This window comes from Centrocercus urophasianus, unplaced genomic scaffold (assembly GCF_019232065.1).
Source record: "Centrocercus urophasianus isolate 14NV4802_14NV808 unplaced genomic scaffold, USGS_Curo_1.0 seq_1014, whole genome shotgun sequence".
Classification (NCBI taxonomy): Eukaryota; Metazoa; Chordata; class Aves; order Galliformes; family Phasianidae; genus Centrocercus; species Centrocercus urophasianus.
The window spans coordinates 24,834-36,640 of NW_024884159.1; the positions used below are offsets into that span (position 1 = coordinate 24,834).

General features: G+C 54.9%; 2 protein-coding genes across 2 annotated transcripts in view; one reads left to right on the plus strand and one right to left on the minus strand.

Moving 5' to 3' along the window:
* The first annotated feature begins 2,434 nt into the window (after window positions 1-2,434).
* On the plus strand, window positions 2,435-4,270 carry LOC122166959 (granzyme G-like). The gene is made up of 5 exons (XM_042831118.1): window positions 2,435-2,513; window positions 2,606-2,753; window positions 3,227-3,368; window positions 3,475-3,708; window positions 3,880-4,270. The coding sequence occupies exons 1-5, from the start codon at window positions 2,450-2,452 to the stop codon at window positions 4,012-4,014; spliced, it is 723 nt and encodes a 240-aa protein (XP_042687052.1). The 5' UTR covers window positions 2,435-2,449; the 3' UTR covers window positions 4,015-4,270.
* Window positions 4,271-6,749: 2,479 nt separating this feature from the next.
* GNA11 (G protein subunit alpha 11) overlaps window positions 6,750-11,807 on the minus strand; it is a 10,569-nt gene continuing 5,511 nt past the window's right edge. The window contains exons 2-5 of the mRNA XM_042831029.1: window positions 11,305-11,551; window positions 10,239-10,367; window positions 8,928-9,057; window positions 6,750-8,243 (exon numbers count right to left, since the gene is read on the minus strand). Of these exons, the coding sequence (XP_042686963.1) occupies window positions 8,010-8,243; window positions 8,928-9,057; window positions 10,239-10,367; window positions 11,305-11,551 (740 nt within the window). The 3' untranslated portion in view covers window positions 6,750-8,009. The remainder of the gene's footprint in view (window positions 8,244-8,927; window positions 9,058-10,238; window positions 10,368-11,304; window positions 11,552-11,807) is intronic.

An 11,807-nucleotide genomic window follows, 5' to 3' on the forward strand; every position in this document is an offset into this window, starting at 1 on the left:
GAATTCCCATATGGCACCAGAATGCAGTGGCTCTACTGCACAGCCCCTTTCCCTTGGACGCCCCTGCCCTGCTCGATCCTGAAACACCCCCAGTAAATTCTGAGCTGCGTTCCCCAGCATTTCTGCCTTTTTCTTTCTTATCCCTCATCCCAGCAAGAAGGGAGGGTTGGGTCAGCCATGCTTCTCCTCTCCGTGGTGGGATGGCAGTGACAAAGACATTGAAGTCCAGAGAAGGAGCAGCCCCTTTTCCCAGGTAACAGCATTAAGACGAGGGGTGATGGCCGCGTGTTGTTCCAGAGCAGGTGCAGGTTGGATATGAGGAACAGTTTATTCACCAAAAAATGGAGATACGGTGGCACAGGCTGCCCAGGGGGGCGGTGGGGTCGCCATCTCTGGAGGTGTCCAAGAACCATGGAGAGGTGGCACTTAGGACACGGGCAGGGGGCACGGTGGAGGTGGGCTGGAGCTGCTTTGGGGATCTGAGAGTTGTCTTCCAGCCTTAGTGACTCCACGAATCTATGAGTGGGCATGGTGCGGGTGGGTTGATGGGCGGACTGGATGGTCTCGGATGTCTTCTCCAACCTTGATGATTCTGTGACCTGGATGGAAAGGGGAAGCGCCGCACATATCCCATCCACCGCCTTCAGAATGCCAACAGCCCTCCAGTGTCCATCTGTCTGCGATGTCCTGCATAGGGACACGGATGGGAGCTCAGAGAACATCGTACTGAAAGGGCTGGGCAAGGACTGGGGACCACAGACAGGAGAGGCGACGGGGCAGAGCAGCGCTCCTTGCTGCAGGACGTTTGTGCAAGTTCCAGGAGAGAATGCGAGGGTTTGTGGAGGGGAAATCCAGTGTGAAATTTTGAACATACAGAAACTGTGAGCAATTTGAGGGAACAGGATGCTTGCCCCGTCCTCAGAGCCTTTTCTGGGCTTCCACCCAGCCATGTCTGCCCAAGGGAGGGGATGGCTGGAATGCGCTGTGGTCCAGCCCTGGCTGTGTGTGCCCACCCTCGCCCTGCCCTCGCCTGGAGGAGGTGATGCCACCAAAGCGCCGTGGAGGAACCAAGAAGGATCCATGCTCTGGGCTTCTGCTAACAGCTCCTATCAAGCAGTGCATCTGCGAGTGGAAAGGCTGCAACTGCTGCAACTGCTTATCTGTAGGGTATGAAACAAATCTCTGTCACTTTGTCACGTCAGGTTTTTCCTTTGTCACGTCAGGTTTTTCCTCGATGCTCTGTCTGCAGCAATCTTTGCACGAGAATGGCAGCTTTTTTCTCAGGAAGGGCACTGGGGGCAGGAGGGAAGGCACATTTCCCAGCAGCCAGCATCAGACCCATTTCGTCATCGCCGAAGGAAGGAACTGCCATTTTGGGGCATGACCCCTCCTGAGGGCCAGCGGATGGGCAGCATCCCAAACCCGCATCCCTCCTCCCCACAAAGCAGGGCCAAAGGCAGCCCTGCTATGGGCAGCATCCTTCCGAGTGCTCACAGGCCAGTTGGTGGAGGGGCAGTGAGGCGTTGTTTGATGGGGAAAAGCCGCATCTGGAGTCAAGTCCAGTGGAGTCCAGACCAGTAGAGTCCAGTCAAGTAGAGTCAAGTCTGCTGTTGTCGAGCTGTAGAGGCAAGCCTAGGAGTGCAGAACTGAGTTGAGCTGAGTTCAGTAGAGCCCAGCAGAGGAGAACGGAGTAATTCAGGTGGAAGGGAATTACAAGGGTCACCAAATCCAACTTGCTGATCACTTGAGGGCTAACCAAAACTTCAAGTATTCTATTGTGGGCATCGTCCAACAGCCACGAGGCACTGAGGGCCTTGCTAGGAAGCCTGACCCGTGTTTGAGCACCCAAGCTGGAAAGAATACATAGAAGGGAGTCTTTTTCCACGCACAGCAGAGCAGGGACCTCATGGCGCCAGCTGTGGTGTTGCTGTGCAGCTCCCTGCCCCCAGCCAGCCATAACCTATGTGGTGTTTTGGGGGCAGCTCCTCAGGCCCCGACAGCATCTACCAAGAAGAAGTAGGAAGGCCCTCCTGGCCTTCTTGGAGGCGGTACATCATGTAGAAGAAATCTTCATTTTGCAAGGCTCGTGATAACATCAAGAGATGCAAAGAGTTGCAAAAACAACAACAACACGAGCTGCAAAGGAGGGCAGTGTGGCGGGGTGGGCAAACTCCATGCAGCCTCCAGCTCAGAGGCGGTGGGAGAATGCTGCCTCCGGGTCCAGGAGGGCTCCAGGTACCCCAAATCCACCCCAAATGGAGGGGGACTGTTGCCGAAAGCTGCCTGAATTCCCCTCCTCAGATTGCTGAGGTTTGCGCTTCGCAATGAGATTAATCAGATGAAGTGTGACCTCGGTGGTTTCCTGGAGTCTCGTCTCAGGGTATAAATCCTTCCTGAGAGCAGGAAGAGACCCCACTCACAGCCTCACCCCTGGGGCATCCTCGAGGCCATGCAGCACCCACAGAGACTCCTGCTGACCATCCTGCTGCTGGCGTGGCCTCTGGACACGGCTGGTGAGTAGAGAGGCTGTGGGGTGGGCTGAGGGGTCCGAGCCCCACATCCCCATCCCATCCCCACGTCCCCATCCACCCCTTCATCCTTGCAGGTCGCTCCTGGAGCCGGTTGGACCAGGACGGCCGGGCTGCGGCTCAATCCAGGCCATACATGGCTTATCTGCGGGGCAGGGATGGTGGGTTCTGCGGGGGCTTCCTGGTGGCCCCCGGGTGGGTGATGACGGCCGCGCAGTGCTTCAGGTGAGTTCTGGGACACCCAACCCAGGCGATGACTCCCAGGTAGGGGTGGGAGGGCTCTGTGTGGCCGAACGGGCAGGGAGAGGGGTTGTGGGGCCGGCACGAGGCCGCGGGTGAGGTTGTGGGGCAGTATGGGGTGAGCTGCAGGAGATGGGGGTGGGCTGGAGCTCCGGTCCTGTCTGGAGGGCAAAACCAGCAGAACCAAAGCGCCCGCATCCCACAGCTCGATGGAAAGGGGCTGCCCCAACCCCACGGTGTTCCCTGCTCCCCCAGGGCAGCCCCTGCTGCAGGTGGGCCCAATGAGCTCAGCCGAAGCTCCGGAGGCAGATAACCCACACTGAGCCCAGCAATCCGCTCTGGGCAGGCTCTGCAGTAACGATCCACACTCCTATCAGCTTCCACCAAACCCAATCCGTGTCCCCAGGCCATCCCTTCTAATCGCACAGCTGATGACACCTCTGTGCTCCATCTCACAGCCACAGACCTCTGACCGTCATCCTCGGAGCCCGCGACATCCAGAGGGAAGAGGAAAGCTGGCAGGAGCTGCAGGTGCAGAAGTACCACTGCCACCCCAAGTACAGGAGGCGCGAGGAGGGGCACGACATCCTCCTGCTGGAGGTGCCACGGGCTGCGGCGGTGGAGCTGGGAGGAGTGGGAGGGGGACAGCCCTGGTCACGCTGCATCCAAAGGCAAAACACCCATTTCTGTGTTTTCTGCCACCCAGCTGAAAAGCAAAGCCATCGTGAACGACCGCGTGAGGCCCATCTCCTTCCCAAACACGAGGTTTCCTGGAGGGCTGATGTGCAGCGTCGCCGGGTGGGGGCACGGAGCCTCCAACACTGCCCTCTGCGAGGCCAACGTCACCGTCAGCAAACAGCGGGACTGCCTCCCCATCTACCTCGGCCTCGCCGACCACGTCCTGTGTGCCAAGAGCAGCAGCAACGGGGTTCCTGACAAGGTTGGTGCGATGGGACCCCGGGGGGGGCTGCTCTCCGTGCGTTCTGCGGGGCATGGAGAGATGCTCTGAGTCGCAGCAGTGGCTGTGCTGCTCCCAAACTGGGTTCTGCCCTTTGAAAGCTCCGTTCCCGTATCAGTTCTTTGCTGTTCCACCCCCCTCCCCTTCTTACAGAGCTATACTGGGTGTCCCCTCGTGTGCAACAACAGAGCCTACGGGATCTACTCCTACCCCTACCGGCAGCCCATGTCCTTCTACACAGACATCAGCCCCTACCTGCCCTGGATCAACCACGTCATGAAGTCCTGAGGTCGCAGCGATTGCTCTCAGCCATGCGGTGCCCAATGCTCTCCTGCTGCCGCTTCCATCCTCCCCAGGGAAGCCCCCCTGGGATCCCCCTTCTGATGTAGAGCCCCGTTTTGGGCTGCACACCCAAAGGAGGGGCTGCAGCTCTCAGGACCCAGCGAGCGTCTCCTCCTCCCCGCTGTGTGACACCCAGCTGCTTTCATTCACCACCCATTTGTGACACCCTCCATCCTTTCCCTGCCTCGTTTCCCCCTCCTGCTGCAGCTCTGTTGTAGTAAAGACGTAAAACCAATAAAGAGCATCTGCTTTCAAGTTCTTTTCCCTGCTGTGACGTGGATCTGTGGCAGCCTTTGGTTCCAGCCCTGAGCAGCTCGGGGATGGGGGGGGTTCCCCCCAGGCTGCACCCTGTGCCTTGTCCTCTCCTCGCCCAGCACTGCAGCAGAGGTGCTCAGGATGGCCCTCCCTGCTGCAGGGGCTCATTCATGCAGAGCTGCAAAGCACGCAGTGTGCATGCACTGCAATTCCCTCTGAGACACTCAGGGTGAGTTAAAGGGCCCCTGAGCCCCGGCGGGGCGGTGGCTGTCCCATCTGCAGCAGGGAGGGCAACCAGATGGCCTTCGGGGATCCCTTCCAGCCCTCCCAAACCCGGCTCAGAACATCCTGGGGAGGAGGAGAGGCACACAGAGCAGTGATGCAGAGCAGTGCTGTGGGTTCCCCATGCACACAGTGCCCTCTTCGGGTGCTCACAGAAACACAAAATGGCCGGGGTTGGAAGGGACCCCAAGGGTCGTGAATCTCCAACCCCCTGCAGGGCCACCAACCTCCCCATTTCACAGCAGCCCAGGCTGCCCAGGGCCCCATCCAACCCAGCCTTGAACACCTCCAGGGATGGACGGGGCATCACAGCCTCTCTGGGCAGCTGTTCCAGCCCCTCACCGCTCTCACAGCACAGAACTTCCCCTGACATCCAACCTCCATCTGCACTCCCTCAATTCAAACTATTTCCCCTCGTCCTGCTGCCATCTCCCCTTGCACAGAGTTGATTCCCCTCCTGTTTGCAGGCTCCCTTTAGGCACTGCAGGCTGCACTGAGGTCACCCCCAGCCTTCTTTTCTCCATGCTGAACAAGCCCAGCTCCCTCAGCCTGTCTTTGCAGGAGGTGCTGCAGCCCCTGATCATCTTCGTGGCTCTCCTCTGAACCTCTCCAACAGCTCCCCGTCTTTCTTGTACTTTCTTGTACACTCCTCAATTCACAAAATCACAGAATGGCCCGGGTTGGAATGGACCTCAAGGATCACAAATCTCCAACCCCCCGCCACAGGCAGGGCCATCAACCTCCACATTCAGTACCAGCCCAGGCTGCCCAGGGCCCCATCCAGCCTGGCCTTGTGAGAGGCCTCCTTTTATAGCTCTTCCTTGCCTTACCGATGGCCTCCAGTTCCTGTGCTCAGCTCCAGGCAGGCTGCAGATTGTGCAACAGCTCTCCTTGGGGCAGAAACACAACCTGTGAATTGCTGGAGTGCTGTAACCTTCAGCCCCCACTTTCTCCTACTCCCTAACATAGAGCCAATGTCATCTGAGTTTTCTGCAGTCATTTATCCCACATCAGGATGTGTTCTGCCTGTGAGCAGCTCTGCACTGCTGGCTTTCTGTGCTCTGAGTTTCAGGCGTTGTTAACAGCTGGAATTACAGGCTTGCGTCTTTTCTGTGCTGCCATAGAGATTGTCTGTGAATCTCTCAGGGCTCCATAGGGTTAAGTGGTGCAAGTTCTGAAAGGGCAGCTGTCCCTGTGCACTTTGCAGATATGGCAGATGCTGCTGGTGGTTTCTGAGCACCTGAAGTTATTACTGGGCTCCTTCATCTCTGAGTGTGCCCACATGTTGAAACTGCTTTTGAGGATGTCCCTGAATCACACTGCTGTGTTTGGACATCGTGGTTTGGGGGTGCTGGAGTGGTTATCCTCATTGAGGGGCAGGGTGGATGGTGATAGGAGAAGGGAATGCCTTTAAACTGAGACAGGGGAGGTTTAGGTTGGATATTAGGAGGAAGTTTTTCACCCAGAAGTGGTGAGGCACTGGCACAGGTTGCCCAAGGAGGCTGTGGATGCCCCATCCCTGCAGGCATTCAAGGCCAGGCTGGATGTGGCTCTGGGCAGCCTGGGCTGCTGGTTGGTGACCTGCACACAGCAGGGGGTTGGAACTGATGGGCACTGTGCTGCTTTGCAACCCAGGCCATTCTAGGATTCTACGATGATTCTAAGATTATGGGTCCCTACAGATCCCTATGGCACCCCATGGGTTCTCTGGGCAGCCTGGGCTGCTGGTTGGCAACCTGCACACAGCAGGGGTTGGAACTGATGAGCGTTGTGCTGCTTTGCAACCCAGGCCGTTCTGTGACTCTGACAGGCAGCAATGTGTTATTTCAGACTAAGCTCTGGAATAAACAGTCAACGACTGTTTACATGGGTAGACAGTGACAAGACAAGGGAGGATGGTTTTAAACTGAGACAGGGGAGGTTTAGGTTGGATATTAAGAGGAAGTTTTTCAGCCAGAGGGTGGTGAGGCACTGGCACAGGTTGCCCAAGGAGGCTGTGGATGCCCCATCCCTGCAGGCATTCAAGGCCAGGCTGGATGTGGCTCTGGGCAGCCTGGGCTGCTGGTTGGTGACCTGCACACAGCAGGGGTTGGAGCTGATGAGCGTTGTGCTGCTTTGCAACCCAGGCCATTCCCTAACCCCCACCTGTGCTGTGCTTGCTGGACAACAGCTGCCTGCAGTCACACACACCCATCCAGCATTGAGCTGCACCTTTCTTTTTAATGTACAAATTAATCTCACACCCTCGAGGCTGTGTGTTATTAAACAAAGATCATCTTCAGCCAACTCCATCCTCACGGCCCCATTGACTCAAAGAAGCCCAGAACTGCAACTCCTGCCTTTATTTACTGGGTGGTGCCGACAGCTCCTAAGGAAAATCCACCTCCTCTGAGTCACCGTGCTGATATTCCTGTCTCAGGATTGCTGTTCTCCCGTTCCCTGCAGCACAGAGCAGCTCTGGGAGGTGGTCTATGGGCTCCCTCCCACCCACGGCCACGCAGTGCTCCTGCAGCAGCCCTCAGGCAGATGAAAGGGGAGAGCACGTGGTGCTCCCTGCCTGTTCTGTGGGCTCCAGCTGCTGTGTCCTGTAAGAAAGCCGTGCTGTTTGACCCCTGCAATCACAGATGTTCACAGATGTGAGCCCTGCCGTTCCCCACTGCTGATTTCAGAGCGCCCTCAGACAGCAGGGGGCATGAGACTCCCAGAGTGGGAGGACAAACCGTAAGGAGAGATTTCATTTGTCATTTCAAAGCAGCAAAGTGGTTGGTTTGCCAAACTGCAGCTCTTCCTTCCGTACACTTGCTGAAGATGCATAACAACAGGCAGCACATGACAGCACGGAGAGGAGCTGCTGCCTGATCTCATTCCCCACCGCATTTCATTGCTTGCAGCCCTGGGCTGCTGTGTTACCACACAGCTCTGAATGCACTCAGCTGCAGGGCTGGAAGGGCAGCGTGATTCTGGCTGAGGGATTCTGCTTCAGATGAGACTTCCTCTGTTCCATGCAGGTGTCACCATTCCACAACCCAGGTGGGGCTCAACAAGAACTGAACGCTACCTGAGCTCATTCAGCATCGGTGTGAGCAGCTCAGCTGTCTGACCAGTCAGGCTCTCAAAGCAAAGCCTGAAATTTCCTCTTGCTTAGAGCATTAAAGCACCCAGCACACCGCTGCATTGCCACACATGGAAAAAACAGATCATGGGCACAAGAACCCAGGTAAGAAAGTCAGACTCCACGCATTTTAAAGTGTTAAATGACTGCCTGGGGGAAATCTTTTCTATCTCGTCCTGCAGGAAACGTTCATTATTTGCTCAAATTCCTATTAGCCAAGTAAGATCAGGGCATTTTCATGGCAGTTTCTCATTGCAGGAGGTATTCCCTTTGAAATTAAAGAGTTGTTCCTTCAATCTCTAAGAGAATCCAACCAAACCATCCCCTCCCCTCCTCCCAAACACACAGCGTTTCCCCATAGAAACCACTCACCATCAAACTCTGGGAAATAGTCAACGAGATGGGAATAGAGGATCTTGTCTTCCAGCAGATCCTTCTTGTTCAGGAAGAGGATAACTGATGAGTTTTGGAACCAGGGATAAGTGATGATGGTTCGGAAGAGGGCTTTACTCTCTTCCATCCGGTTCTGAAACAAGAAAGCAGTTCATCAAGGTGAGGATCAAGGCGCCCTTCTGCTGCCTGCACACAGAACCCTTCGGTCCCAGCTAAGTGCTGGCTCACCTGGAGCAGCTAAACAGAAAGAAAATGCAAAGTCTGATGAACTCCAGCCTCATTTGATCAACAAACCATGAATATCAGAGACTGTTGTAAGTCACTTCACACCTTGCAGCCACGTAAGGGCTGCTGTGTGAGCTGCTGCACGTCTTCATCTCTGTGAGATGAAACAATGCCCCCTTTCACCTCCTGGCATTATGTCTGATCTATGAGCAGGTGTCAAAATGGAGGACTACCAATCCAGAGCCCAGCAGCCACAACAACAAAGGGATTCGAGCGAGGAAAAGAAGGAAGCAGGAACAGGGAATTCTCAGAGCATCTCCTCCAGTCGCACGGCGCCTTCTGAGGCTCACAGAGCTCAGCAGCTTCAGGGCAGTTCCCCATCAGTTGAGAAGCACAGGCAGTGAGGCCACACGGTGCATCCCCTGCTCTCAGTGACACCAAGAGGCTCTGAGGCTCACGTTCTGCTCACAGTAGGAAGAGCTGAAGGCCAGCTACTCTTCCTGGCACAGCGCTTTGTTACCAGCCTCCCAGCAGGCAAACAGACATCCTTCCTTCCCCAGCGCCCCCTGCAAGGCTCCTCCCTTTGGCTTACCTCATTATCAGACTCCACCAGAACTTGGTCGTATTCACTAAGTGCTACTAAAAACATGATGGAAGTCACATTTTCAAAGCAGTGGATCCACTTCCTCCGTTCTGATCTCTGACCTCCAACATCCACCATTCTGTGGAAGAGAAGAACACAGGAACAGCTGCACTTCTCCACCTGAAGGCAGAGGACAAATGCAAAGAGCACAAATGCCACTCTAATGCCACTCTACCATATGGATAAGGCAGCATGGGGACAACACCACGCTGGTGTTGTGTTTGCTAACAAAGCCATCAGGTTCACCAAATTCCCCATTTCAGACATACATGAAGCACAAGAGATGGCCACGAGAGTGCAGCATCGCAGTCAGAACCTAAACACCACCCCTGCCCTTTTAGTGGCACTTTGGTTTGTTAAGCAGACGTCCTTCAGAACTCTGCTCTGCCCAACCAAAACCTATTTTCTGTTTCCTGTCAAAGCACCTCTTGCCTCTGAGCTCCTCACACAGAATGCTTTGGAAACAAAACCTCCTTACAACACGCTCTGCAGCAGTGACACAGCCTGGCTCCTCAGCTCTGAGCCCCACCTGTGCAGCCATGCTGCAGTTACTTGGTGAGACCTGAAGCTCAGCACAACGGCTCCAATCCCCACAGCTCTGCTAAAAACCCACGGCCATCTCACAGGGGACCAAACCAGGGAGAGTAATTTTGGTGCCTCTGTAATTGAAGGGATTCAGCGATGGGATGCAGGCTTCTTTAATTCCTCTTTCGTAATGGCAGCGCTGCGCTGGAGATGGGAAGCGGCAGCAGAGAAGCAGAGAGGAAAATTGCTTTTGCATGTCACTGTGCCCTCATATGCCATGCTCATTTCCTGGCTTAACCACATATTGCTGCTGCAGCAGAGGCAGCAAGCTTTGAGGGCACAGAAAACCATCTCTGAGGGCATCACAGCCAGGAGGAAGGCTCTTTTCAAAGGAGGAGCAAACAGCCAAAGCCGCTCGAGCAACCTGAAAGGTAAACCCATCTCAAGTGCCACCCACAGCACAGCCCCCCTCTACTGGCTGGGGCCACCAGCAGCTCAGCAGCCCCACCAGCTTCCAATTCAGCAGGTCCTGCTTGCTGATGGTCAAAGCTTCCTCTTGGAGCTTTCCTTTAAGATAAAACACGGCACCATCCCCTGCCAGCACATCCCTCACAACATCACAGCACAAACAGGCACCCGTTTCAGCCCCGCCACTGGCCTCGAAAAGCAACGCAGAACCCAAAACTGAATCCCTCTCCTCTCAGTTCAGCTGTAACACGAACACACCCTCAGTACCTGAAGATGATATTCTCTAGGTCAAAGGGGTACTCTATGATCCCAGTCGTAGGAACTCGAACCCGTAGCACATCTTGCTGAGTTGGTAGATATCCTGGGGTGGCGATACGATCCACGTCGCTCAGATAGCTGCAGCAAACACGAAAACAAGCAGCACTGCCTCAGCTCGCAGCAGAAACACACAGCTTTAAACGCTGCCACTGCCCCCCAGCCCAGAGTCAGTTACTGGAGGGATCCGAAACGCGACGTGGAGGACACCCCAATGTGTCTTTGGGAAGCAGCAATTTGGGAGCCATCCCCCTTGGAGGGTGGAAGAGGCATTAAGGGTGGATCTGTCAGCTCTGTGTGGAAGGCAGCTTTGCTACAGAGAGGCTTTAATACAGGGGATGCCTCTCTTTCAGCATCGGGATTCACCCGAGGTTTTCTGTCACGGTCTGTGTTAACAGCCAGAGGTGGAGCAGTGCTCATTTCTCTGCACTCAGATTTTGTTGGTCTTTAAGTTAAATATCTACGCACAACAACAAGGCCAGAGGGCCAATGGGAAGAGAAAATCAGCCATATTTCGCTGCCCAAGAGCCACAGACACCAAGAAGAGATTCCACCCTCACCTGTACCTACAAGCAGATGTGAGAGCACCTTCATCAGCCACCAGAACACCTCAAAGCCACGCGAGAAGGAAGGAAAGAATCTGGGAAGGAACCTCCAGATCTGAACCTGTCCCCAAAGAAACAGAGCCTCCCCTCCTCCTGCAAAGCTCCAGGCCTCTCTGTGGCCAGGTTAACACTTACAGCTACCCAGTGTTCCTTCATCTGAACTCTGCCCAAGGACATTTTGGGCTGACAGAGGCAACCTGCTGGCTTACAGGTTTTACCCCAACACACGTAGCTTGTCTAAAGCTCTACCAAGACTCACCTACCCCAATGAAAACAATATGTACTAAACACGTAATGGAATCCACTGCAGTGTTCTTAACCTCTGAAACAAACTCTGCAACTCAAGTAGTAAGAAACTGGGCAGCTCCTGTTTGTTACAGCATCGCCACCGCGTGCTGCTGAGCACAACTTACTATTTAGCTGAATCAGAAAGTTGGTATTCTCTTCTTCTGTCATAACACTCCTGTATTCCAGGGTCGTTCCACAAGGTTTTAATTGCACTTACGTAGGGCTGCTCAAACGTCATGACCTTTTCTACATCCACCTCCCGGATCAGGACTGCGTTGGCCTGAAGATGGAAGAGCAAAAAAAGAAATCCCAGCAAAGTAACTCCCAGGTGAAATGAACCTGTTCCTTCCGACTTCGAGGATCCAAATGCTGCAGTTCAGTGCAAAGAGCAGCAAACAGTGATAAATCACACAGCTGAGACACCACGGCTCCATTTTGCCCAGGGTTACATTGAGAAATGAAAGTTCTGCATGCTTGTTTCACAGCAGATCCCAAGGCCCACTGTGAAGGAGCCCAGACGCCCAACTGCAGCGGAGGTGAAGCTGCAGAACCTCTCTGAAGGCACAAAGGCCATCCAGCCCCACCACCACCAGCTCACCACCACCAGCTCACCACCACCAGCTCACCA

What these genes read in the sequence shown, in the direction of transcription:
- LOC122166959 (XM_042831118.1), top strand. Translation starts at nt 2,450, where the DNA reads ATGCAGCACCCACAGAGACTCCTGCTGACCATCCTGCTGCTGGCGTGG. An exon ending in ACGGCCGCGCAGTGCTTCAG is followed by an intron (nt 2,754 to 3,226) that starts GTGAGTTCTGGG and finishes TCCATCTCACAG; the next exon opens with CCACAGACCTCTGACCGTCA. An exon ending in GCAACGGGGTTCCTGACAAG is followed by an intron (nt 3,709 to 3,879) that starts GTTGGTGCGATG and finishes CCCTTCTTACAG; the next exon opens with AGCTATACTGGGTGTCCCCT.